General features: G+C 37.0%; 2 protein-coding genes across 2 annotated transcripts; both read right to left on the reverse strand.

Moving 5' to 3' along the window:
• Positions 1-7,504: 7,504 nt before the first annotated feature.
• Positions 7,505-8,437, reverse strand: LOC140625513 (olfactory receptor 8B8-like). Its single transcript, XM_072812838.1, has one exon. The coding sequence runs from the start codon at positions 8,435-8,437 to the stop codon at positions 7,505-7,507; it is 933 nt and encodes a 310-aa protein (XP_072668939.1).
• A 9,049-nt stretch (positions 8,438-17,486) lies between these two features.
• On the reverse strand, positions 17,487-21,343 carry LOC140626090 (olfactory receptor 8B3). The gene is made up of 2 exons (XM_072813698.1): positions 21,249-21,343; positions 17,487-18,709 (listed from the first exon to the last, which is right to left on the reverse strand). The coding sequence occupies exons 1-2, from the start codon at positions 21,341-21,343 to the stop codon at positions 17,746-17,748; spliced, it is 1,059 nt and encodes a 352-aa protein (XP_072669799.1). The 3' UTR covers positions 17,487-17,745.
• Between the last annotated feature and the right edge of the window lie 1,680 nt (positions 21,344-23,023).

Raw genomic sequence — 23,023 nt, forward strand, 5'->3', positions numbered from 1 at the left:
ATGGGTCAAAAAGGAAGTCCCAAGGGAATTTGATAAATATATTGTAAACTGGTTTCAGATTAGATATGTAAAGAGCTTAGAAGATGACATTCCTGTCATTACAACAAGAAAAAGTTAGATAAGCTGAGATCAATTACTTTTCTTGGATCCATCAGAGAACTGAGGTTGAGAGAATATTGTCACTGTGAAGTACGGAGAGATAGGCTCATCTGGAGAGACACAGCCAAGATCAGTTTACCTGGAGCAACCACTGATACAATAAACTTGTAGACACATGTAAGTGGTGTTTTTGGTGAGTTTCTATGGGTTGAGTGTGGACTATGGTGACAATGAGGATTTTCTGAGAACCACAATTTTAGGGGCACCTCCACACTTTTTGGACTCATCTCCAGCAACACCACCTGGTTTTCATAATGAAGATCTGAGAAAGAACCATCATGGCTCTTGAAGGAGAGGAAAAGAGTAATAATAATTATGAAATATTCCCTGCACCTTTGCCTTAATGCTCCATGAGAAAAGAACATTATGTATAAGTACTAGGCCCACTTATACACTGAGATTTATTCAAATGATTATGAAATGTTCCCATATACCCTACTACCACACCACAAGGAATCTAGTATAATGATGGCTAATTATAGCTAAGAGACTTGCAAGATGCAGACACTCTCCAAAGAGGCCTACTTATCTAAAACACACAAAAAACAAAGACACTAGAGAAATTTGAAGACTCTGGCCCCTATACTTACTACAAAATTAAACATAGCCAAAATCCTAGCCAGAATGGTCTCACACTAATGGTCATTGACCTGTTGTTAGTACCTGATACAGCATGTCTGTCATGCAACAAAAAATTGTAAGACATGACAAAACACAAGATAAAAATGCAACAGTCTGAAGAGATAATGCAATCCCCAGAACCAGACTCAGATTAAGAAGCAGATGTAGGAATTATTAAATAGGAATTTAAAATATCTATATTGAGAATGTTAGGGCCTTAAGGAAAAATAGATAACATGCAAGAGTAGATGGATAATATGAGCAGAAAGATGGAAACTCTAAGAAAAAATATCAAAAGAAAATGCTAGAAATAAAAGGAACGGTAACATAAATAAAGCTCTTCTGTTGCTCATCAGAACTCAACACAATTTAGAAAGTGAGCTGATGGGCAGCCTGGATGGCTCAGTGGTTTAGCGCCGCCTTCAGCCCAAGGTATGATCCTGGAGACCTGGGATCAAGTCCTGCATTGGGCTCCCTGCATGGAGCCTGCTTTTTCTCCCTCTGTCTGTGTCTCTGCCTCTTTCTCTCTGTGTCTCTCATGAATAAATAAATAGAATAAAAAAAGGAAGAAAGTGAAATAAAAACAAAAGAAATATAACAAAATTTAACAAAATATAACAAATTTTAAATTTAATATAACAAAAAAAAAATAAAACAAAAGAAATAAGAAACCCCCATAATATCCAGTAACTTGATGGAGGGAGACAGAATATCCAATAACTTTGGAAAAGTAATTTGGAAAACTAATTTCAAAAAGGAGAAATACACATAATTGGAATATCAGAAGGATAAGAAAGGGTGGAGCAGAAGAAATTTTTGAAATAACAATGGCCAAGAATTTTCCAAAATAAATATAAATTTTCCAAAATAAATAACAGATATGAAACCACAAATCTAGGAAGCTCAGAGAATGCCAAGCAAAATAAATTATACACACACACACACACACACACACAAACACACACCCCAAAACACACACCCCAAAACACATCATATTCCAACTGCAGAAAAATCAAATACAAAGAGAAAAATCTTGCAAGAAGCCAACAGAAAAAAAGTATTTTCCCTGTAGTGAACAGGGATAGGAATTACATAGTGGAACTCTCATCAGAAAGTATTCAATCAAGAAAAGAGTGGAATAAAAAGTTTTAAAATGTTGAAATTAAAAAAAAAACCCACTCCAGAGTTTTGTATCCAATGAAATTATACTTCCAAAGTGAAATAATGACTTTCTCAAACAAAGTATGAGAATGTATTGCCAGCAAATCTGTCTTGCAAGAACTATTAAAGTTCTACAAGCCAAAGGAAAATAATGTAGGTCAGAAGTTTGAATTAACAGAAAGAAAGAGCACTAGCAAAGGAATAAATGGAAGTAAAATAAAATATTTAATTTTCTTCTTCTTAACTTATCTAAAAGATAACTGTATTTTAAATAATAATAGTTAACAACACATTGGTGATTACAGTGAGGATCAGTGAAATGACTAACAGCAATGGCAGGGAGGAAGAAGTAGAAATATTCTGAGGTAACTAATTGTACTATACATGAATTGGTAGACTGTGTGAAGGTGAACTTAGAGTAATTTAAAATGTGTATTGTAAACTATAGGGAAACCAGTGTAAATATTTTAAAAGAAGTATTTGATAATGCTGAGAGGAAATAAGATGGAATAATATAAAATGTTCCGTTAAATCTGAAGAATAAAAAAAGCAGAAAAGAAGAGAAAAAGAAACGTGTGCACTAGTAGAAAGCAGGTTAGGAACAGATAATAATCCAACTACATTAATAATCACTTTAAATGTGAATGGTCTAGATATACCAATACAAAGACAGAGATTTTCAAAGTCAAAAAACCCCAACTACATGCTGTCTCTAAGAAAGTCATTTTAAACGTAAAGACTTAGGTTAAAAGAAGGAAGAAGAAATATATACCATGCTAACACTCAAAAGAAAGCTGGAGTAGCTATCTTAATTTCAGTAGGGTGATATAAGAACAAGGCAGCTTATCAGGGACACTTAATCTTTATTGAAGAGTTATGAATTCATAAAAATCACCCAGGCTGAAAAGTCAGTAAGGATAATATCACCTGAATGGCAAATCAACTTGATCTCATTTAAATTTACAAATTTAGGAGATGAAATGGCATCCACCACAGCAGTAAACACATTTTTCTCAAACTCATATAGAACAAGGAATGGGTTTCTCTCTTTCTTCCACCAAAGCGCTAATAAAACCAGCATAGTTTGGATGCCTGGGATCAGCTAAAAACAAAAGGAGAAAGCCAGCAGATTGCTTCAGCCCAGAACTGAGACTGGCTTCTATCCCAGAAGGGAGAGGAGTGGAGCATGCCTCCGGTGTCCTTGCCTATAACCTGGGTTCTAGTAAAATTTGCTCAAAAAGCTTTAATTCTGGAAAAACATAAAAATACTTTCTGACATCTCGATGAACACTATTTTTGATAGTCTTGAAATGCAAAGTGAATTAAAGAGATGATTCAATTAATCGACTGATTACTTTCAGTAAAAGTGAGATTGGTAGGTATGCCTTTTTGACCATTAAATTTGATAATAGCTATGTGTAGCAGGGCATTTTTTAAGATTTTATTTATTTATTCATGAGAGACACAGAGAAAGGCAGAGACATAGGCAGAGGAAGAAGCAGGCTCCCTCCAGGGAGCCTGATGTGGGTCTCAATCCCAGGGCCCTAGGATCACGACCTGAGCCAAAGGCAGATGCTCAACCACTGAGCCACTCAGGCACCCCAGGTGGTATAATATTTATTTATTTGTTAAATAAATAAAATATGTTTAATATTAAATCAAACATTTATACCATGAATCCAACTCTTAAAAAGTATTTCATAGTGTTAAAAAGAAAAACATGGACTCCAAAAGGTGTCACTTAAACCAAACCAGGGCTTATACCAAGCCAGGCGCCCCAAAAACCCTTGCATTTTTAATAACTCTTGGGTACACTCCTCTATTTACTAGATGGGACACTGTCCATTAATTAGTCATTTAATAAAGACAATTAGACCTCTAAAATTTACTCAGTTGAGGGGTGCCTGGTTGGCTCAGTCGGTTAAGTGTCCAACTCTTGATTTCAGCTCAAGTCATGATCTCAGAGTTGTGAGACTGAGCCCAGCAACAGGCTCCCCACTGGGTGTGGAGCCAACTTGGGATTCTCTCTCTCTCTCTCTCTCTCTCCCTCTCTCTCTCTCTCTCCCTCTACCCCCCCATGCTCACTCTCTCTCTCCCGGTCTATAAATAAATAAATAAATAAATAAATAAATAAATAAATAAATAAAATTTACTCAGCTACATTTTTGCTACTTATACTGTATAGTGTATTTTTATTACTTATAGTACTTAGTAAATACATTCCTGTTTAATAAATTTCATGTTTAGTAAAAATCATATATATATTGTTTTGCTGGGGCTACCATAACAAAATATCACAGACTAGGTGTCTTACAGAGCAGAAATGTATTTTCTCACAGTTCTGGAAGCTTGAAGTCCAAGATCAAGGTGTTAGCAAGTTTGAGTTCTTCTGAGGCAACATCCCTTGGCTTACAGATGGCTATCCTTTGCCTATATCCTCACATGGTTTTTTCTCCATTTGCACACATTCATGCCTTTAATGTCTCTCTGTGTCCAAATTATCTCTTCTAAGACATTAGTCAAGTTGGATTAGGCCCCATCCTTCTGCCCTCATTTTAATCTCCTCTTTAAAGATTTTATTTCCAAATACAGTCACATTCTGAGGTACTGGAGGGTAAGGTATCCACATGAATTTGAGTGACCACAGTTCAGCCCACAACAACCATTATTAACTAAACAAGGTAAAGATAATTTGAGGTTTTACTGAAATTTTAATGTTGCTGTTTGTAAGACATGACATTGGGAGGGGGGGCTTGCATGCTAAGAAAAAAAGACTGCCAACTATATAGTGGCATGATAATCACATGCCACTTAGAATTTCCTTTTTATACTTAATAAAAGTATTCTTCTAGCAGTTTCTAGACATTACAAAGAATTCAGCAATCCACCCTGTCTTCAGTTACATTGCTTTTCGTGTTATGATGTTCTTTTGCATGTGTCTCGGTAATGAAATATGATCCAGCTTCATTGACTTGTGGGTATCTTACTTTCTTAGGGCCTATAAAACTCTTTTGCTATTGTTTTACAATAAATAAATAGAAAAGACAGATGGATGAATGGATAAATGAAATTGTGGCCATTCCACCAATGAAGTCTAATTACTTCACTATTTTCTAATTTACACCCACTGCTCCTGTTTCCATATATTTCTGATCCTTCTGCATACATGATAACTTTATACTCAGTACTATATAATAATGATAATGTAACTTAAATTATAGTTATAAACACTATAGAATTAAATTTTTATATAAAATATATATTTAAAACTGAAGAATTTTAAATGGCAATTAACCCCATACATGTGTTACCAATTCTAACACAGTTGCAATGACAACAGCATGAATAGCTGTGATCAAATTTGCACATGCATGAGCAATGACTACTACATCACAACTGCCACAAGCCAACAACAAAGGTAAGACAGTACTGATAAGATGCATACTAATTTCAGGGAAGTTACATAAAAAGATGTGTACATCTTAGATTTATTGGATTATGATTTTTAAAACATGAAAACTATGTAGCATCTTTTAAACATTTCATTTAATCTGCAACAGAGCACTTTGAAATATTAGCCATGAAGAAACTAAGGCTGAGAGAGCTAGAATACAACAAATTACAAATAAGTGGAGCCAAACCTGATTACATGGTTCTAAATTCAACAGTCTTTCTATTTTGGGACGTTTGTATCTAGTCGGTGAAAAGACAAGATCAAGGGTATTTCCATCTAATTCATACTCCTGTTTTAGATGACATCCTGTAGGCTTTGGTTCATCTTCTTTAAGCAAGCAAAATTAGCAGGAGAAAAAACCCTCATGCAGGAAATGGCAATCTGGTGTTATTGAAGGTATACTGCTTCATGGGTTTCACTAGAAATCAGTTAGGGAAACCTGAACTTTTCTACAGGGTTATTTAGAAATAATGGACAGGGCCCCCCAAGAAGAGGAGAAAGCAGACATAAGGTCTTTTGTGTGATTAACATCACATGGATTTTTACAGTGCTTAAGATAATATCCACTTTTTTCAAGGCTTGCACAACCCTGATTCTCTATCCTTATTTCCTAATTCTTTCACTATGTACTACATATACTTCCTAATACTTATACTTCTACCCCTATGTCACAGTCACACTGGCTTGTTTTTCTGTCCCTCAAGCTCACCTGTATGATTACTTGCCAAAATTCCCTTGGCCTGGAATGCTCTACATATGGCTATTCTTCTTGTCAGTGAGATCTCAGCTGAAATGTCACCTCTTCAGAAAAGCCCTTCCACCCAATCTAAAGTAATCACACAGTTACTCTCTGTACCATTACCTTAACTTAAGACTCTGCAAAGCAGGGACGCCTGGCTCAGTTGGTTAGGCATCCAGCTCATCATTTCGGCTCAGGTTATGATCTCAGGGTCATGAGATCAAGCCCAACAGTGTGGAGCTTGCTTGGTATTCTCTCTTCTCCCTCTGCCTCTCTACACTCACACTCTCTCGCTCTTAAAAAAAAAAAAAAAAAAAAAAAGACTCTGCAAAGCATTTTTCTGATCTTTTCACATGTGCTCATCTGTCTCCTCTTCCTGTCCATGTGCACCCCAGCTCCACCTTCCTGTAGACTATGAACCCTATGAGAGTGCATACATTGTCTCTCTTATTCACCACTGTATCTTTTAATGTTTAAAAACAGCATCTGGTACAGGATAGGTGTTTCTATTTGTTAATTAAGTAAACCGTATCTTTTGTAGCATAAGAACTTGAGACAAAAGGGATAATGAAAATAATAAAGGGAAGATGCTGAGTGCTAATGAATTAGAGCTGTGAAAGCCCATTTCAGTAAAGAACAAATATTCCTCTGTTAATAATTGGTAAATATTCCTAGTAAAATTCTTCCCACTGAAGACATAGCAAGTCCTATTTCCTGTCTTAAAGTCCCAAAAGGTAAAATCCAGTGTAGATTCCTTTCATTCTTGATGGCTCTAAAAGGTTATCTCAGTTTCCTGTCCTTAGGAACAGGAACCAGACGGAAATCTTGCTTTACCACATTCCCTTGAGACTAAAGTGAAAAGAGACCAGAGACCAGAGTGACAGGAGCATATACCCATTCTTACCTCCTTTGAGGAGATAAAGGAATCTCCTGAAACAAAATATTAACAACACTCAAAAAAACCTCCTTCAGTTCCTCAAACTCAATGGTCTTTCAGGGGAGGTTTATCGAATGAATAAATAAATGGCCAAATCTAAAGTCCACCAAAGTCCATGTAACCATAACAAAATTTCGTAGGAATTCCAGACATGCCTCAGTCAAAAAAATCTCACAATTTGCCATTTCTGGATTTACCTCCGTTCTACCTTTTATACTTAAAACTTTATAACTTCTGAAAATAAGCTGGAGAATGACAAATGAACTCCTTTACCTTCTATGAAAAGATAAAGCACTGATCCTTGATCCTCTTCTTCCTTATATTGTTTGTGTAAAGTGACTTATAAATAATTAATTTACCCTGTTATTTGAATCATTTGCATTTCTATTTTGGCTCCTTACACTATGTGCCCTTGCTAGGATTTGGAATCCATTTATGAGAACACCCTTTTCTTCAAAGTCTTACTCAGTGCAATTTTAACATCTTTGTTCCTTAAACTGTAGATAAAAGGATTCATCATTGGCCCCACGATGGTATAAAAAACTGTGGATACTTTATCTCGATCCAGGGACCCAGCAGGAGAGGGCTTAAGGTACATGAATGCCGATGCTCCAAAGAAGAGAGAAACAGTAACTACGTGAGAGCTGCAGGTACTGAAGGCTTTGGACCTGCCCTCTGTAGAACGGATATGGAATATGTTGGAGAGGATCAAGGTGTAAGAAATGGAGATAGTGAGACTGGGCACTATTACATTGATGCCCACCACAATGAAAACCACCACCTCATTGATGTAGGTGCTCGTGCAAGAGAGCTGGAGAAGAGGAGGTATGTCACACATGTAATGATTGATGATGTTGCCATCACAGAAGCTGAGTCTCAGCATACATCCGGTGTGGGCCATTGCACCCACAAACCCCATCCCATATGTTCCTGCCATGAACATGAGGCAGACCTGATGGGACATGATGGCTTTGTAGAGCAGGGGCTTACAGATGGCCACATACCGGTCATAGGCCATTGATGTCAAAATACAGCACTCACTGATAACAAAGAAAGCGAAGAAACAGAGCTGTGTCATGCACTCTGGATAAGAGATAATGTTTTGTTTTACAAAACTCATCAGCATTCTAGGGATTATGACAGACGAGTAGCAGAAATCAATGAATGAAAGGTTGAAGAGAAAGTAGTACATGGGAGTGTGCAGGTGAGAGTTCAGCCCAATCAGAAGAATCAAGCCCATGTTCCCCACCATGGTGACCACATAGAATCCTAAGAAAATGAAGAAGAGAGGCAGCTGGAGTTCTGGCTGTTGTGTTAAACCCAGCAGGATAAACTCGGTCACTGAAGAGTCATTTCCTATGGCCATTCTTCCCTAGGGCGTATCTGTGAGAACAGGACAAACGGTGACATTAAAATGAGTATCCGGCTGTCTCTCCCTAATTCCTCCATAATGAGACTGAGACCCAGAATGAAAGAATGAACTCACACCCACCCTGCTGTGTGCCTTTGTCACCTCCACTGTATAAAGGCTGCACATCTGTTTAAAGATGTATATCAAAAAGCCATAAAAGGCAATTTCCATAGGGATAAAATTCAGGAACTCTGTTGTAGCATGACTCTGCAGCATCCCTACTGCACTTATGCTTTGACAGTCCACTAGTCCCACCTCAGAGACAACTGCCATCTCAACGGAAGATGTACCATTTCAAGGAGTCTATGGCTCTCATAGAAAATATTTGGAAAAAGAATAGCAGGACAGAAAAAATCCAATACTCACCCTTCTGCATCTGAACTTCAATACTGGACTTTGGCTCTGATGAATTTCAGGGAGTGACAACCCAAAAGAGAGATTTTTTGTTTTCAGTGAGTTTTGGACTAAAGATGCCAGAGCACAGACCTCAGTACCACAGACTCTGAGGAGCCATGAGTTACAGATCATAATTACTGATGGTGATGGTTTGCCCAGTGTCCTCTCCAACTAGAGGGTAGTTGCTGGTGCAACTGCTGGTGCAATATCATCTGCTGGTGCCAGAAGATCCATCTGCTAATATGACCCAAGAGGTTTTCATGAGTGGGGAAATCCTAGGGACCTGATTAAAAGTTGGAAGGCCTATGTTTTCCCCAGAGATCAGGGTTTGCAGTGGAAAACAATTTTTACCTAGTCTGCATTTACAACTCAGTTCATGATAATAACATTGACCACTGGAAATGTATCATTTTATACACATTTTAATTTCCTACCAAGTGGAGTACATTCTCAAATAGAAAAATATGATGATCTTTCCTGCATCCACAATAGTTTCTTTCTAGCCCCTATCACTATATGAAATACTACACATTTATTCATTTATTGTATGTTCCCACCACATATAAACATACACTCATGTACCTGCTTACATTTAAATCTAAGCTCTAAATGTGCCTATTTTCTTCAGTGCTATCCCCATAGCATCTTAGAGCAATACTTGGCAAGGACAGTAATATTCAATAAATATTTGTATAAAGAAGAATAGATGAGGATCCTTTTCCCATCTTGCCTGGAACTTATATTGGATACTACAACAGAATTCCTTTGCCACACAGGCAAAGGCTTATGTAGTGCCAATGTTTTTTCTGTGTAGACCTGAATGTGGGCTGGAAAAAAAAACCTCAGTAACAAATGTAAAGGACACTGCTAAATTCTTAGATACCATCCAGATGAGAGCTACTGAGCTCAAAGAAAGAATGTAATTTTCCTTCTCCCTGAATGTCACATAGAGGACATAGCTTCACAGGCTCTCCAAGAGGTCCCAGTGCCCCCACAGCCCCGACCACCACCACCCCTCTCTGGATTGCAGCATGAAGTCAGATCAAAAGTCAGATTTGGATGAGTATAGGAAGCTTTCAAATGCCAAAATCAAGGTCAGCTTATTATAAGAGGTCATTAAGCCACTTAAGATTTTTATTCCTACTTTGGCTCAGGATAGAAATAATCAAAGTGCAGACTTAGAAGGATGAATATGGTGGAAACCAGCAGGATGCACTGGTATAAAAGAGACTGGAGGCAGGATGAACTATAAGAGGCAATTATAATGCAATGTTATTATAAACAAATATATAATAAATAAATGAATAATAAATATAATGCAAAAGATGTTGTAAGGAAAGATTCATCGGGACTTCTCACAAAGGGGATGAAAACAGACAAGAAATCCCCAAAGATACTAGCATTAGGTATTTGGATAAACTATGGTGTTACTATAAGTAGAGAATTCAGGAAGAGTAGAAATATTCATAAAACATATACATTCAGTGTATATGTGGTGGACTTGAGTTGCCAACTGGACCTTCAAGTAGAATTATACAGCCTACTTAAGGCTAAATAAAGTTTAAATCGAAGACCAGAATATGAAAAAAAAAGATTTGGAGATTATTTCTATAAAGGTTAAAGCCATGACTTTATGTGAACGCAATGAGAGAGAGAGTAAAGAGAAAAAAAGCAGAGGTCAAGAAAAATATTTGGGAAATCCCTCGTATGGGTGTTACACTTAGGATAATTTAAAACCCAACCATTACTAAAATGGGTTCTCATTATCATTCTCAGACTCCTCAAAATTACAAGGGTACTAAACATTCCTCAGAGCAAATTTGAAATATATCCCACAAGATAGACATTCCCTGGGCTGCAGCAGTGATGAGGACCTTGGAGATTCATTAAAACATGTGTTTCCTATGGAAATGTTAAGAACTCTTATTTAGGTGATGTAAGAACCAGAAACACTCCCTCTGAGTTCATATTATATCAAATCATATTGCAGAAAGAGTTTATGCCAAGATTCTAAGCAAGATTTAAAAGTCATTCTTTCACATTTAATACAACCAATATTAATGTCTGCAAATACAGAATGAGTGTAGAGAGACACTGAGCTTATTCTTACATAGCAAAACTATCCCATTCATTTCCTTTGTTCCATCTACATAACAGTCACCTTAGCCTAATTCAATTATATCAAAGTATATGAAATGGTCATCCTTTTCATGATATACCAAACCATCTCTTTTTTTTAATAATAAATTTATTTTTTATTGGTGTTCAATTTACCAACATACAGAATAACACCCAGTGCTCATCCCGTCAAGTGCCCCGCTCAGTGCCCGTCACCCATTCACTCCCACCCCCCGCCCTCCTCCCCTTCCACCACCCCTAGTTTGTTTCCCAGAGTTAGCAGTCTTTACGTTCTGTCTCCCTTTCTGATATTTCCCACACATTTCTTCTCCCTTCCCTTCTATTCCCTTTCACTATTATTTATATTCCCCAAATGAATGAGAACATACAATGTTTGTCCTTCTCCGATTGACTTACTTCACTCAGCATAATACCTTCCAGTTCCATCCACGTTGAAGCAAATGGTGGGTATTTGTCATTTCTAATGGCTGAGTAATATTCCATTGTATACATAAACCACATCTTCTTTATCCATTCATCTTTCGATGGACACCGAGGCTCCTTCCACAGACCAAACCATCTCTTAACTCCTTTGTAAGCAACTCAAGCCCAGCATGTTCTAATAGGTCAAAGTTAGTGATGATAATTTAAGCCGTGGAGTACATTATCATGAAGATGCAGAAAAGGAAAACTTATTTTTAACTAAATAGATTTTTAATTTGTAGGATTATGTCACACTGAGCTAACATGCTATAAACACCCAGAAACATTAGCTAATATCTCTTTAAATGTAAATATATACCTGAGGTAGTAAAAAGAAAATTAAATCTTCAAGTTCTAGGAGGGAAAAGGGAAACCAGAATCTAATTCAATAAATCTGAAGTGGGGTACTAGACTTTGTACTTCTAATAACTTCCCAGCTAATGCAGAAGCTGCTATTCAGATGACCATATCTTGAGGAGAAAAACTTTAGGTCACCCAGTGTTTAGACTGTGGCAGGTGTCTGCAGCTTATCACAGTTTTTTTCACAGGTGAATGCCTATTTCAGTACAGACAGAGCAACATGGTTCTGAGTCTCGATAAAGGTGCATGGGCTTCAAAAAAGGGAATAAAGCAAAAATCCAAGCCAACTTTAAGAAACAAAAGGGCAGTGGAAACAGAGAGAGATTTGGGGGAAAGGTAATCTGAGCAGGTAATCTGAGCAAATACCCCCTACACAGACCCTGACAGCCTGGAATGAAAGCAAATGAACAATTACTATATCTATGAACAAGAATAAATACCAAACATGATTCTGAATTAAAAATTCAAAAGGAAAAAAATCAAAAGGCCAGGCACAGTATGAAAACATAAATTTTTAAATATATAAAACTACTCTGATTGTAAATTATTGGTACATATATAGGTAGTAAAATTATAAAAACTGTATTCTGAAGTGAAAAGTTTTCTCTTCTACCTCGTAAGGTCCTCCAGCTGGGTCTAAGAATTAAACTGTCTTAAGACAGATTAATAGGGAAAAACATACACCTTTTAATTATTTTTTACATGTGCATGGGAGCCGTGATGAGAAAAGTGAAGAGTAAAAAAACTGCTTAGAGCCAAATGCTTATGATGCTAAGTTGGACAAAGAATAGCAAATTATGGAAACATGACAAGGCAAAAAGACTTAAGCAAGGATAGCAAATTGTGGAGAAGCAACTAGAAAAATAAGGTTTAATGAGGTTTATTTGTACAGATTTCTCAGTCTTGACTCTCCCATCACTGGTGATAATTTTTGCCTCATGATAGAGGGAGAACATCTTTTGGATAAAGTTTGTAGTATAATTTTTTTCTGAGGAGAAGCATTGCTGCACCCTCCAACATGTCATGTTTTTAATATTTTTTAGATCTTATTTTTAAAAAGTTTTCTATTTACAGAAAAATCGACACGATAGTACTAAGTTCTCATATATCCTTCTGCACACAGCCCTAATATTAACATTTTACAATCATACAGCACATTCATTATAATAAATGAACCATTTTTATTATTTTTTTATTTATTTCATTAGATTTGGCTTTTGCCTAACGTTTTTCTTTCCAGGATCTCATATTACACTCATTTGTCATGTCTCTTTAGGCTCCTGTTGACTGTGACCATTTCTCACACTTCCCTTGTTTTTGATGACCTTACAGTTTTGAAGAGTAGTTCTCAGGTATATTATAAGGTGTCCCTCTATTGGAATTTGATGACTTTGTAATGACTACAGTGAGGTTATGGGCTTGGGAGAAGCAGGTCACAGAGGTAATGCCATTTTCACCACATTATATCAAGAATCTGTACCATCTTTTTTTTTATATTCTAATTAATTTTTGTTTTTTTTAATTTATTTTTTATTGGTGTTCAATTTACTAACATACAGAATAACCCCCAGTGCCCGTCACCCATTCACTCCCACCCCCCGCCCTCCTCCCCTTCTACCACCCCTAGTTCGTTTCCCAGAGTTAGCAGTCTTTACGTTCTGTCTCCCTTTCTGATATTTCCCACACGTTTCTTCTCCCTTCCCTTATATTCCCTTTCACTATTATTTATATTCCCCAAATGAATGAGAACATATAATGTTTGTCCTTCTCCGACTGACTTACTTCACTCAGCATAACACCCTCCAGTTCCATCCACGTTGAAGCAAATGGTGGGTATTTGTCATTTCTAATAGCTGAGTAATATTCCATTGTATACATAAACCACATCTTCTTTATCCATTCATCTTTCGTTGGACACCGAGGCTCCTTCCACAGAATCTGTACTATCTTTATGATTTACAAATGTTCATTGTGACTTTGATCACTTGCCTGAAGTATTGTCAGGTTTCTCCACCATAAAGTCATGCTCTCCACACCCCAACTACCATACTGTTCCTTTTAGGAAGGAGTTACTATGAGCAGCCCACAGTTAAGGAAGAGGAAGTTATTAATTTACTGAATAATTTATTTACATCAATTTAATCATATGGATATTCACTTCATACACTGAGTTATAATCCAATGCTACTTTGTTTACTCAGATTTTCCAGCTCAAATTTTCCAGTGGAGCTCTTCCAGTTGGCTCCTTTGCCCCTTTGGAATACCCTCATCAAGCATGTGAGCATTTCCTTAATCTGTGGAATTATGAGATGCTCCAGGCTCATCTTGATTATCTCTTGCCTTGGTCATAGAATCAGCCATTTCTCCAGGATATGGCATTAAATTCTTTTTATTAAGGAATGGTACTAGAAACCAAGATTTCAATGCTAGTGTGCTTGTTCTTAAAAGGGTGCCATTTTTTAAGGCCCTTTCAGTTGACAAGACAAAGAAATATGTTTGTATACTAACAAATGTATATACACAAATCTGTGACTATGTCTATATGTAACCATCTTTACCTCTATCAAGCTAAATGCGAGTTCTTACTAATGTCTTCAACTCAATCTATGACCATATCCATCGTTCTAGCCTCCTGTTAATTCTACTGACTTGTAAATTCCCATTCCAACAGCAAGAAATGTGGCTCCCGCCCTTCACCATGCATTTGATTGTTCAATTCCAGTAAACATGTACAGCAACGTCAGAATTCTTAATCCATACCCCCACAGAAACCAAATGCATCAACTAGAGGACAGTGCTTATGTGCAGTTCCTTTGCTTTTATCCTTACAAACTTCACTCATTTCTAGCACCTGTCTCCCTTAACCTCCTTGCTGAGGTTGTTTCATAAGTTAGTAATACACTAAGATTCTCTTTTCATTATCTGTGTTCCTTCCTGGGATTGTGCTGACTCCACAAATGATTTTCCAGACTTTCATACATTAAACTTTATTCTTTATAATATTCTTTTTTTTTTTTTTGGTATGACTTTTTTTTTATTTATTTTTTTATTTTTTAAATTTTTTATTGGTGTTCAATTTACTAACATACAGAATAACCCCCAGTGCCTGTCACCCATTCACTCCCACCCCCCGCCCTCCTCCCCTTCTACCACCCCTAGTTCGTTTCCCGGAGTTAGCAGTCTTTACGTTCTGTCTCCCTTTCTGATATTTCCCACACATTTCTTCTCCCTTCCCTTATATTCCCTTTCACTATTATTTATATTCCCCAAATGAATGAGAACATATAATGTTTGTCCTTCTCCGACTGACTTACTTCACTCAGCATAATACCCTCCAGTTCCATCCACGTTGAAGCAAATGGTGGGTATTTGTCATTTCTAATAGCTGAGTAATATTCCATTGTATACATAAACCACATCTTCTTTATCCATTCATCTTTCGTTGGACACCGAGGCTCCTTCCACAGTTTGGCTATCGTGGCCATTGCTGCTATAAACATCGGGGTGCAGGTGTCCCGGCGTTTCACTACATCTGTATCTTTGGGGTAAATCCCCAATAGTGCAATTGCTGGGTCGTAGGGCAGGTCTATTTTTAACTCTTTGAGGAACCTCCACACAGTTTTCCAGAGTGGCTGCACCAGTTCACATTCCCACCAACAGTGTAAGAGAGTTCCCTTTTCTCTGCATCCCCTCCAACATTTGTTGTTTCCTGCCTTGTTAATTTGCCCATTCTCACCGGTGTGAGGTGGTATCTCATTGTGGTTTTGATTTGTATTTCCCTGATGGCAAGTGATGCAGAGCATTTTCTCATATGCATGTTGGCCATGTCTATGTCTTCCTCTGTGAGATTTCTCTTCATGTCTTTTGCCCATTTCATGATTGGATTGTTTGTTTCTTTGGTGTTGAGTTTAAGAAGTTCTTTATAGATCTTGGAAACTAGCCCTTTATCTGATATGTCATTTGCAAATATCTTCTCCCATTCTGTAGGTTGTCTTTGAGTTTTGTTGACTGTATCCTTTGTTGTGCAAAAGCTTCTTATCTTGATGAAGTCCCAATAGTTCATTTTTGCTTTTGTTTCTTTTGCCTTCGTGGATGTATCTTGCAAGAAGTTACTGTGGCCGAGTTCAAAAAGGGTGTTGCCTGTGTTCTTCTCTAGGATTTTGATGGAATCTTGTCTCACATTTAGATCTTTCATCCATTTTGAGTTTATCTTTGTGTATGGTGAAAGAGAGTGGTCTAGTTTCATTCTTCTGCATGTGGATGTCCAATTTTCCCAGCACCATTTATTGAAGAGACTGTCTTTCTTCCAATGGATAGTCTTTCCTCCTTTATCGAATATTAGTTGACCATAAAGTTCAGGGTCCACTTCTGGGTTCTCTATTCTGTTCCATTGATCTATGTGTCTGTTTTTGTGCCAGTACCACACTGTCTTGATGACCACAGCTTTGTAGTACAACCTGAAATCTGGCATTGTGATGCCCCCAGATATGGTTTTCTTTTTTAAAATTCCCCTGGCTATTCGGGGTCTTTTCTGATTCCACACAGATCTTAAAATAATTTGTTCTAACTCTCTGAAGAAAATCCATGGTATTTTGATAGGGATTGCATTAAACGTGTATATTGCCCTGGGTAACATTGACATTTTCACAATATTAATTCTGCCAATCTTTATAATATTCTATGGGTTTTTGATAAATATACGATCTCACTTATCTATCATTATGGTATCATACAGAATAGTTTCACTGTCCTAAAAATCCCTGATATTTCTTTTATTCATCCCTCCCTGCTCCTTCCAAAAACCTGACAACTACTGATCTTTTTACTATCTCTATAGTTTTGCCTTTCCCATAATATCATACAGCTGTAAACATGCAGTATGTAGCCTTTTCAGACTGACTTTTTCACTTGGAAAAATATCTTCAACACTCCTACGTATTTTTTCATGGCATGATAGCTCATTTCTTTTTATCATTGAAAAATAATCCCCTATACCGGTATACCAGGTTTATCTCTTCACCTTTTTTAAAATATTTTTTAAATATTTATTTTATTTGAGAGAGAAAGGGGAGGTGAGGGGCAGAGAGGGAGAGAATCCCAAGCAAAGTCTGTGCTGGGCATGGAGCCTGACGCAGGCATGCTCCCAAGACCCTGAGATTGTTGCCCGAGCAGAAACCAAAAGTCAGATGCTTAACCGACTGAGCCACCCAGGTACCCCTGTCTATTCACCTTTATAACATCTTGTTTGCCTCTTGTTTTTTGGCAATCATAAATAAAGCTGCTGTAAACATTCACATGAAGGTTTTTATGTGCATATGAATTTTCAAATCAATTAAGAAATATCTAGGGGCATGACTCCTAGATTGTATGTGAAGGCTATTTTTGCTTTTATAAGAAATAGTCAAACTGTTTTCCAGAGTAGTTGCACCACTTGGCATTACCTTGGGGAGACCTGATCTTACTTTAAAGTATACACAGTTTGAAATGGGTTTCTTTGAAAGCTGCTGCCTATAATAGCGACAATATTGTTAAAAATGAGAGTTCATGTACTGTTTGTCACTTCTGTGTCTAGATCAGTGACACTTTAATTTTAATTTTATGTAACTGATAAAATTAACCGTATTTGTCCAAGTTAAGAGTAGCCCAGAAACAAAAGTAGTATAAAAATTATTTTAAACAACAGTGCATAGTTCCTATTTATAAAATATATTAGTTATTTAGTAAACTTCCACAAGGCGATGGAGATACAAAAGGAAAAATAAGACATGATCAGCTATCAGGAAAATGATAAATCTATTAAACCACACACAACCTATAGAAGCAACATAGTTATGGACACAGTCACATCTTGAAAAATACCAATAATTATTAAACAAAAACTGAACTTCTTTATATTGTTGCTGCTTCTAGAATCTAATGTTTCTCTTCCATATTCTAATCAGAGCTTTCCGCAGTGCAATTTTGACATCCTTATTCCTCAAACTGTAGATCAGGGGATTGAGCATGGGTCCCACATTAGTATAGAACACTGAAGAAATTTTTCCCTGCTCCATAGATCCAGGAGAAGAATATTTAAGATACATGAATGCTGCTGATCCAAAAAAAAGACACAGAGCAATGACGTGAGAGCTACAAGTACTGAAGGCTTTTGATCTTCCTTGAGCAGATTTGATATGAAGAATGCTAGTGAGGATGAAGACGTAAGAAATCAGGATGGTAAAACTGGGTACTGTGATATTAATTCCCACGACTATCAGAACTACTACCTCATTGACATAGGTGCTGGTGCAAGAGAGTTGGAGGAGAGGAAGGATGTCACACAGGTAATGGTTGATGATATTGACATTGCAGAACGTTAGTCTAAGCATGCACCCCGTGTGGGCAGAGGCTCCGGCAAATCCCATCATATATGCAGCAACAGTTAGCAAGGAACAGACCTGATGGGACATGGTGACCTTATACAACAATGGATTACAGATGGCCACATAGCGGTCATAGGCCATTGAGGTCAACATGTAGCATTCTGAGATGACAAAAAAGAGAAAGAAGAACAGTTGAGTCATGCACCCAACATAGGAGATGATATTGTCCTTTGATACAAAGTTCATCAGCATCTTGGGGGTAAAAACAGAAGAGTAACAGAGATCAATGAAGGATAGATTGAAGAGGAAATAGTACATGGGGGTGTGGAGGTGAGAATTGAGACCGATGAGGATGATCAAGCCAAGGTTGCCCACCATGGTGACGATGTAGATCATCAGAAACAGGAAGAAGAGAGGTTGCTGGAGCTCAGGGCGGTCTGTTAATCCAGCAAGAAGGAATTCAGTCACTAAGGAGTCATTTCTAACCAATATTCTCCTCTTTGGAAATCTGTGAGAACAGAAGAAAATCCCATTAATAGAAAACCCAGCTCCCTCCTTACACGCTGTCATTTATGGGAAGACACAGAATTCAAATAAGTTCTCCTTTGCTTCACAGGGTCAGAATGGACTACCACATGCCCCTCAACATTAAAATCGCTCTGTCTTTTGTTGCATGAGCTGCATGTGACAAACAAATGCTCCTGTTTTTACTAGAAGATACAGGGATGAAGTAGCTAGGATGAAGGATACCTGCTGGTGAGCTTCAGCAGTGGGGAGTATCCCCATCATGCCCTCCCACTCATCTGATCCTTCCCTTTCTAGTTCCTGCTCATGTTTCCATTATCCTACCAGATACCGCAGTTCCCCTGTGATGACTATCATGAAAGAGAGGATTCCTCTTAGGCAGAGACTATATCACAACTGTGCTTCCTAGAAGAGAGTCCCTACCAGTCTGTAGTGTTTTCAGATAACATACTGCAAAAATCCATGAAGTCAGTAGTTGATAACAAGTATTGAGAAGAACCTTTATAGCCTAAGATTTATAATTCATCATATACTCCGCTGTTTCTATACATTCTCCTTCTCTGTTCCACCCTCGCTGGACAGAATGAATAAAGGAAGGTGGATGTGCTTTCCTTGGTTTTGTAGAAGGGCTTGGAAAAGAAACATAATTTGAGTACTGATTAAATTAGTTGTTAAGTTTGTGAAAAATGTATCAAGCTTCATGCTTATAACACATAAACTCTTTTACAAGCCTATTTCAATTAAAAACCTTATCTTAAGAAAGAGATAAATCTCTTCCTTTGATGCTGTTATACTCTGCATGTGTCACTTAGTACTGCTATAACTATGTCACTACCAGACCAAAGATGAAGCCAACACAGAGGAGATACGCTCAGAATAATGCAAGTGGTATAGTCAGAGCTCCATACTTTTGAGTTTCTTATAATTCAATATAACTTTTTTCCTCATTTTCAGGAACAGAGAGTATGAGAGATAAATAGAAACTTGATTAACTCACTCTCCTTCCATTGAAAGAACTGTGCTGACCCTTTATGTGGGTCTCACCTCCACTGGAAGAACTGGCTTTTGAGATATCAAAGCTGAGCAAATTTAGTCACAGTCTTCTTCCTTAATAGGCAAGAGAGTCATTTCAAAGATTCACAGTCTGAGTGTTCCAGGAGTCATTCTTGTCATTATAAATTTACTAAGAAAATATTAAGAGCAACTACACACTTGACACCTGAGTCTGTGTCAGAGACCTCAAGGCATTTGCTTAAGGCTTATATATTTTTTAATCTGATTAGAAATCCAGGTACCCGTAGGTTTCCCTTAGGACCTTCCCATCATGATAAGCTCTGCAGGGAAGAAACTAGGGTCTCTGTTTATACCCTAATTGTGACAGTAAATGTTAATTTCCCATCAGGGATTCTACATTCCCTAGGGAATATAAGAAGGGATCCTATGCTGTCCCTTCTTATTTTCAATGTTATTGAAAATTTCTCTAATTATATTTCTAGGTAACATATTAGTTTTAAGGATTTAAATTAAAAAAGATTTATGAACATTTCAATAAAGTATATTTATTTTGCCTTTTTAAAATATTTGAGTCTTTTTAAATATTCAGTGTGTGAGCAAACTATATAGACACAAACAAAAGGAACTTTTTTTTTCTATAGAGGGTTAGCTTCTTCTTTTTTTTTAATTTTTATTTATTTATGATAGTCACAGAGAGAGAGAGAGAGAGAGAGAGAGAGAGGCAGAGACACAGGCAGAGGGAGAAGCAGGCTCCATGTACCAGGAGCCCGACGTGGGATTCGATCCCAAGTCTCCAGGATCGGCCCCTGGGCCAAAGGCAGGCGCCAAACCGCTGAGCCACCCAGGGATCCCCAAAAGGAACTTTTTAACTCATTTCAGAGATTATTATTTAATAAAAATCATTTAATATAAAATGATCCATTATTTCATGGAAATTTAATTACCTTGGGTAGTTCTGACTCAATATGTCTTTGCTCTTAATATATTATATCAAATCTATCAGAAAAATACTGTTAAGAAGCTTCTATTTCAAGAAAATATGGCTTTAGAATTCCCAGTTACATATTAATTTATAATCATTCTGGTGAGAAGGCACCTAATTTTTCTTTATTTTGAAATTATGACAGATTCACAGAAAACTGCAAAATAATATATACAGTTCCTTGAAATCAACCCAGCTTCCTACCACAGTAACATCTTTAATAACTGTAGCATAATAGCAAAACAAGAAATTGACATTAGTAAAATAACATTCACAGAATACAGGACTACAATTTTTCTAGTATTTAGCAATTCTACATATACTGTGTGTTTGTGTTATGTGTGTAGATCTATGTGATCTGACCATGTTGTCTGTAGCATGTGAACAAGATCATTACTATGTGATCATGACCACAATCATGAAAGAGGACTGTACCACCACCATACAGGAACTCCCTTATTCTACCTCTTTACAGTCACACTCATCCCCTCCTCCCCTTTTTCTGTGTCTTCTGGCAACCACTAACCTTTTCTCTACCTCTAGAGTGGAGTTATTTGAAAGCCTCAACAAATAAGATTGCACCATGTATAACCTCTGAAACTGGTTTTGTTCACTAAGCATGATGTCGTTAAGTCCATCCCAATTGTTGCATGCATCAATGCTCCATTTCTTATATTATTGAGTCACACTGAATTTTTTACAACCCATATTCTTTCAACCTTCTATGGTAATTTAAAAATAATGAGGCAGTTGTTGAATACAAAACTAAATCTGTTTTATTAATGGAAAATGTTTCAGGGGCAGAGACAAGAAGATCACAGTTGAGACTGGTTCTTGCAATGTTCTTTTTTTTAATCAATTTTATTGAATTATAACCTGAATGCAACAAAATGCATCCACTTCACAAGTACAGTTCAATGACTTTCAAAAAATAATGCAATCATGTAACTGCCACCATAATCAAGACCTAAAGCATTTCCATCATACTCAAAAGTTCTTTCTACTCTTTTGCAATCCATCTCCTGTCCTGTTTTAATAATGAAAGGATGTTTAAAGTTGTCAAATGCTCTTTCTGCATCTATTGAGAATGATCATATGATTTTATTCTATTAATCTGGGGTGTTCCTTATATTGACTGGTATAAGTTGAACCATTCTTGCAACCCATGGATAAATCCCACTCGATAAAGGTGTACAATCCTCTTAACGTGCTACTGAATATAGTTTACTAGAATTTTGCTTGGATTTTTTACATCAATATTCATCAAAGATAGCAGCCTGTAGTTTTATTATAGTGTCCTTGCCTGGTATTGGTGTGAGGGTAATTCTGGCCTTATACAATAAATTTGAGAGTGTTCTCTCCCTACCATTTTTGGAAGAATCTAAGATTTGGCATTAATTCTTCTTTAAATGTTTGGTAAAAGTCACCCGTGAAACCATCAGGTCCTGGGCTTTTCCTTCTTAGAAGGTTTTTGATTATTTATTTAATGTCTTTATTTGTTATTGGTCTGTTCAGATTTCCTATTTCTTCATGAATCAGTCCTGTGGGCTCTGTGGGGTTTTTTTTTTAAGATTTTATTTATTTATTCATGAGAGAGAGAGGTGCAGAGACACAAGCAGAGGGAGAAGCAGGCTCCACACAGGGAGCTTGATGTGGGACTTGATTCCGGGTCCCCAGGATCATGCCCTGGGCTGAAGGCAGCACTAAACTGCTGAGCCACCCGGGCTGCCCGGTTGTGTGTTTCTAAAACCATATCCATTTCTTCTAGGTTAACTAATTTGCATATAATTGTTCATCATAGTCTCTTATGATCCTTTGTGTTACTGCAGCATCAGTAATAATGTCTTCTCTGAATATCATCATCATGATATCATCATCTTCTTTGTCTATGTGTCCTAAAAGCTGAAGTAAGTTTCTTGTAGGCAAGTTGGGTCTTGTTTTTTGTTTGTTTACCCATTCAGCCACTCTATGCCTTTGGATGGGAAAATTTAAACCATTTACATTTTAAGTAATTATTGACAGGCAGGGACTTATTAATGCCTTCTTAATTATTTTCTGGCTGTTTTGTAGTTCCCTGGTTCCTCTCTTCCTCATTTGCTTTCCTTCTTTGTGACTTGATGACTTTCTATAATGGTATGCTTTCAATTCTTTTTTCTTTATCCTTTTGCATCTACTGTAGGCTTCTGTTTTGTGGTTACTACGAGACTTACATAAAATATCTTGTAGACATTATGGTCTATTTTAAGATAATAACTTCAATCACATGTAAAAATTCTTTTCTTCTCATATTGTTTTTGATGT

This window comes from Canis lupus, chromosome 3 (genome assembly GCF_048164855.1).
Source record: "Canis lupus baileyi chromosome 3, mCanLup2.hap1, whole genome shotgun sequence".
In the NCBI taxonomy this organism is placed as follows: Eukaryota; Metazoa; Chordata; class Mammalia; order Carnivora; family Canidae; genus Canis; species Canis lupus.

What these genes read in the sequence shown, in the direction of transcription:
- LOC140625513 (XM_072812838.1), bottom strand. Translation starts at nt 8,437, where the DNA reads ATGGCCATAGGAAATGACTCTTCAGTGACCGAGTTTATCCTGCTGGGT.
- LOC140626090 (XM_072813698.1), bottom strand. Translation starts at nt 21,343, where the DNA reads ATGCTTAGTGAACAAAACCAGTTTCAGAGGTTATACATGGTGCAATCT. An exon ending in ACTCTAGAGGTAGAGAAAAG is followed by an intron (nt 18,710 to 21,248) that starts GTTAGTGGTTGC and finishes CTGTTCTCACAG; the next exon opens with ATTTCCAAAGAGGAGAATAT.